At 33.5% G+C, this 4,368-nt stretch overlaps 1 protein-coding gene across 1 annotated transcript; it reads left to right on the forward strand.

The window, feature by feature from the left end:
* The first annotated feature begins 975 nt into the window (after positions 1-975).
* On the forward strand, positions 976-2,612 carry LOC133196612 (sex peptide receptor-like). The gene has a single exon (XM_061332477.1). It carries the CDS (start codon positions 1,432-1,434, stop codon positions 2,521-2,523), a length of 1,092 nt encoding a protein of 363 aa, XP_061188461.1. The 5' UTR covers positions 976-1,431; the 3' UTR covers positions 2,524-2,612.
* The last annotated feature ends 1,756 nt before the right edge of the window (positions 2,613-4,368 follow it).

Consider the following 4,368-nt stretch of genomic DNA (forward strand, 5'->3'; position numbering starts at 1 on the left):
GATTAGACCAACCGGCATTGTCTTCAACAGAGGAATATGAAACACAATTCAAAATCGCTTGCAGAAAATAAAGTTTGAAAGTCCACTGAAATAAAATATATGATAATATCAAAGTGCATTTTTTTAGGAAAATAAATATATTTTTTAAAAAAGTACTCACAATATTCCTGCTCTGAGCAATTTCATATTCATTGTTACCTGCCCTTGTGTTAAATTTCTAAAGTTAGGTATCGTATTTTGACACAGTTTATAATCCAGCTAAAACAAAATGCAGTTGAGAAAGGAAAGATGAGACAGGTTAACAAAGTGAAAGAGTCTGTCAAGAAATTCATAAACGGTACATCGTCTTAATGTTCAGAACTCTTCCGACAGACCGCTGTTTTTTTTAAACATAGCCCGGCGGAACCTCAAAATTTCATTATAACACAGGTTTTATGAGCTTATATAAATTGAAATCCCACCTACTTTTTTGATTATTATTTTTGATAGCCAGAAAAGTGACGTTTGAGAGAATCTTCAGAAGATTGTAAGAACAGTGGTTAACAGTTAGATGATAAGATAACTGAATTCAAAGCTTTCAATCGGTATCATTGTCACAAATAATCATAATGAATATCTACAAACAAGTGCTATTCCAAAACATGTTATTCTACAATTATTTGTCTTAATTAATTCTACGAATGTTATTAATAAAAATTCTCTCAAATGATTTCAACTGTGAAACAAAACTGTTTTATTCACAGTAAGATACCAGATAATACTAGTTTGTTGAACAAGAACAAATCTCCTATCTAATTTTGGAAAACAACATTGTAAAATATTCTTTGTATTGATAAGAACGTTGTCTTATTGATCCCCTCATTTTGGTCAGAAAGAATATGAAATCCTGTGTAATCTGTCGAAATATTAATTTTGCCAGCAATTGCCCAAGATAGCCCTATGGATAACATGATCGTATAAATTGATTCTAATTGGAAAAGAGATGTAAGCGGACCTCTCCCAGTAACAAGGACTAAAGTAATAGTTGTGGAAATGGTTTCCATGTAACAGAGAGGGATTGACCCCGGGATTGACGGCAGTGACCTCTGTACGTCATAGCTTATCATTGTGACAGACTCAGAAGCAGGGGATCCTAATTACGCATGACAGATCCTCGGAGAGACGAGGATGATCTCTCTCCAAAGGGGGCGCCGTAATCCACAAGCTGTCATAAGACGAAGAGTTGTGTTTTAAACATTCCTTGTAACAGATCTGGTCTGACTTAATGTGTCGGAACTTGTGAGAGGATTATAATTTTTATGCGTTATTGATGGTGAGGTAGATAAAGTGGTTTTAACTTCACTAGAATTCTAAATTGGTTCATGCTGGGTAACGGTGGGATAAAAAGAAAAAAAAATATTCGACGGATGTGAGATACTGTTTTCCTGAAGGATGAGTGGCACGAATTCATCACTGACAGTCATACTGACAATGAATTCCAGTAACAATAGTAACTTCTGTGACCCATTCCCGTACCCCTCGCCGTTTGAAATTTATGCCGTTCTTTGTCCAGCTATAGCCTTATTAACTCTTTTTACCAATATTTTAGTTATTGTTGTTTTCACGAAAAAGCATCTTCTCTCTCCGACATCTGTGCTTCTGATTGGCCTGGCCGTCAGTGACATCTTGGCGGGAAACATAATATCACCACCCTTTATCTACGCCTATGGGATAGCCGACACTAGCCAACCACTTCCCTACCCTATGTGCTTGTTTTACGACTATGGAAGTATACTAGCCGCCCTGTTTCATCAGACATCAGTTTGGATCACCATGGCTCTTGGCATTCAGAGGTATGTGGTTGTGTCCTTCCCAATTTTAGGCCGGAGAATCTGCACGATTAAAATGTCCATTGTTTGGGTGATTATCATCGCTATCGCGGCGCTTGTTATGTATTCTATCACATTTTTCAGTACAACATATGATTCAGTGGAAATTGACGGTAAATCATTGTGTGTTTGCATGGAAAATCCGCATTTCTCTGATATTGTACAAATTTACAATGTTTCACGTGGAGTTTTCGGACAACTTATCCCCTGCGCTGTACTAACTATTACAACAATATTGCTTGTTAGACGCCTGCATATCACTAAAAATCAAATGGCAAAAATAAGAGCTAGCGAAAACAGAGAAAGAGAGAAAAAAGACAATCGTTCTATGAGGAGGACATCTTACATGGTGATTGCCATCGTTTCCTGTTTCCTGTTGGCAGAAATCCCTAACGGCTGCTACTTTGTCGCCAAAGCTATGAACCTCTCTATCTTCTCTCCTGACGCCGATTTGAAGTTATCCACAGTTTTGAATGTACTGGTATATGTTGTCAATCATATTAATTTCTGGATTTATGTCTTCTTGAGTAGACACTTTAGGCGATCTCTGAAGAAGATTTTACGCTTGAACTGGTTATTTCACGACTGCCGCAGAGAGAACTCCAAATTGGATTCACGTCCAACAACCCTTTTTAGTAGCCATTCTCTTGGATAATTTCTGTTTTTATATCCAGTTTATACTAGTCTCAAGACTACAATTTCGTATTAGATATGATATTTCTCCATTCATTCATTGAAATGTCACATTTCACAACAAATAATCAATAAAATGCTATTATGTGAAATTTATGTGATATTTATCATTTCATGGAGACATGATTAAGGAATTTTATTAAATTGGCTATGGTCAGGTTCCACTTGTTTTCCAGCTACAACCAATCAAAGAATTCATAGTGAATTAGACATCTGTAAGTATATTCATTCTGATAAGGAAATAAATAAAATTAATTTATTTCATGAAAAAACTTCCATCAAGGTAGTAAAAGCAATATTAAATTTCAATTAGGCTGCTTGATTTCCAAACATGACGAGACCTCATTGCATATTCACTCTTTGAAGCATCAACTCGATATAGGTTTGAAAGTGATATGATCCATAATTTTAAATATTTTCAATACGTGATTTAAGGACAGATGGCACAAACTTTCTTCAAAAATCATAAAATTATCAGGTAAAGCCATGTTTATATAAGTATAATGAATAGGTTTATCGGCATAGATTTTGATTTTAATTTTTCATTCCAAGTTTAACAACAATGTACTAAAGTGATAAAAAGTGACAGCAAAAAGGTAGAATTTTGAACATCATAGAAAGTATACAATTTCTTGACATTTTAGAACTTTGAAATTTGGATCATTTACAACCAAAATATTAGGTTCAGTAATAATATATCAATATATCCGGGCATCCATTTGTGCATGTATTATCTGTCCTTAAGTAAAAAAAAATATTGGTTTATATTTGAAAAACGATTTTCTCAAGGAGAATAAATATAATACATGTACTAGCATGTTAAACAAATATCCCAGGCATATATATTTATAGATCTTTAATTACCAAACATTAAATCCACCAAATAAGGTGAAACCTATCTAATGAAAACCCTTTCATAAAACTAGCTACAAATTCTATTAATGTTAGAGTTGTCGATTTCGAAAGCTGCATTTTAATTAATTTGAGTTTTACTGATGCAATATAAGGTTTCAAATTTTGTAATTCAGAAATATTTTCCTCAATGTAGTACATACAAAGTTACAGATTATATAACTTTGATTAAAACTTTTTAATAGTTGGGTCATAATGGGGGGAATGCAGTCCTCTTTGCTTTCTTCGTTCTCGTCCGGGCTAAATAATGAAACACGCCTAATTAAATGTTGCACAACACTTTCTGAGGAATTTAAGATGCCCGTTGCAATATTTATAAAATTTTCTTGGATGAAAATAACATAAAAGAAAATTCCGTAATGCATATTACACATATGTTTCTGCTTGAAAATATCTTTAGGTTTGGAACGAAACTTGATGTAATTTTGAAAGACAGAAGAAAAGAAGAGATGGGCGTTATAGAGGTTTAGAAAATGCCCTCCGACATTGGTAATAACACCAGGTTTATTTACGTAGATTAAACTACTCAGGGAAGGTATCTAAGGAGTAATAATCGCCTTCACTTTCATTATCACCGCTACAGAAGAACTTATCTTTATAAAATAAATTCTTAATCATTAATTGAGCAGGTCAGTATGGATTTGATTTGATTCGGAAAATAAATAAAGGAACCCAAATGCTTTGTAATTGGAAATGTTTTTTGTCGAAGATTTTCCCCCGGTTCAAGCTACAACCAAATCCTATGATAAAAATCAAATCTAACAATAACAAAACATGTGGGATTACTCTTCTCACATCGTTTAAATTTTATCAAGCTTTTCTTTTTTTAATTTTTTGTTTGCTCGTTTGTTTGTTTGTTTGTTTATTTTTTTTTATTTTTATTTTTTTATTTTTT

Source organism: Saccostrea echinata, unplaced genomic scaffold (genome assembly GCF_033153115.1).
Source record: "Saccostrea echinata isolate AGI-Se365-2 ecotype Australia unplaced genomic scaffold, CSIRO_AGI_Sech_v1 ptg000030l, whole genome shotgun sequence".
Taxonomy (NCBI): Eukaryota; Metazoa; Mollusca; class Bivalvia; order Ostreida; family Ostreidae; genus Saccostrea; species Saccostrea echinata.

Excerpts from the sequence above, each read along its gene's own strand:
- LOC133196612 (XM_061332477.1), top strand. The coding sequence starts at position 1,432 with ATGAGTGGCACGAATTCATCACTGACAGTCATACTGACAATGAATTCC.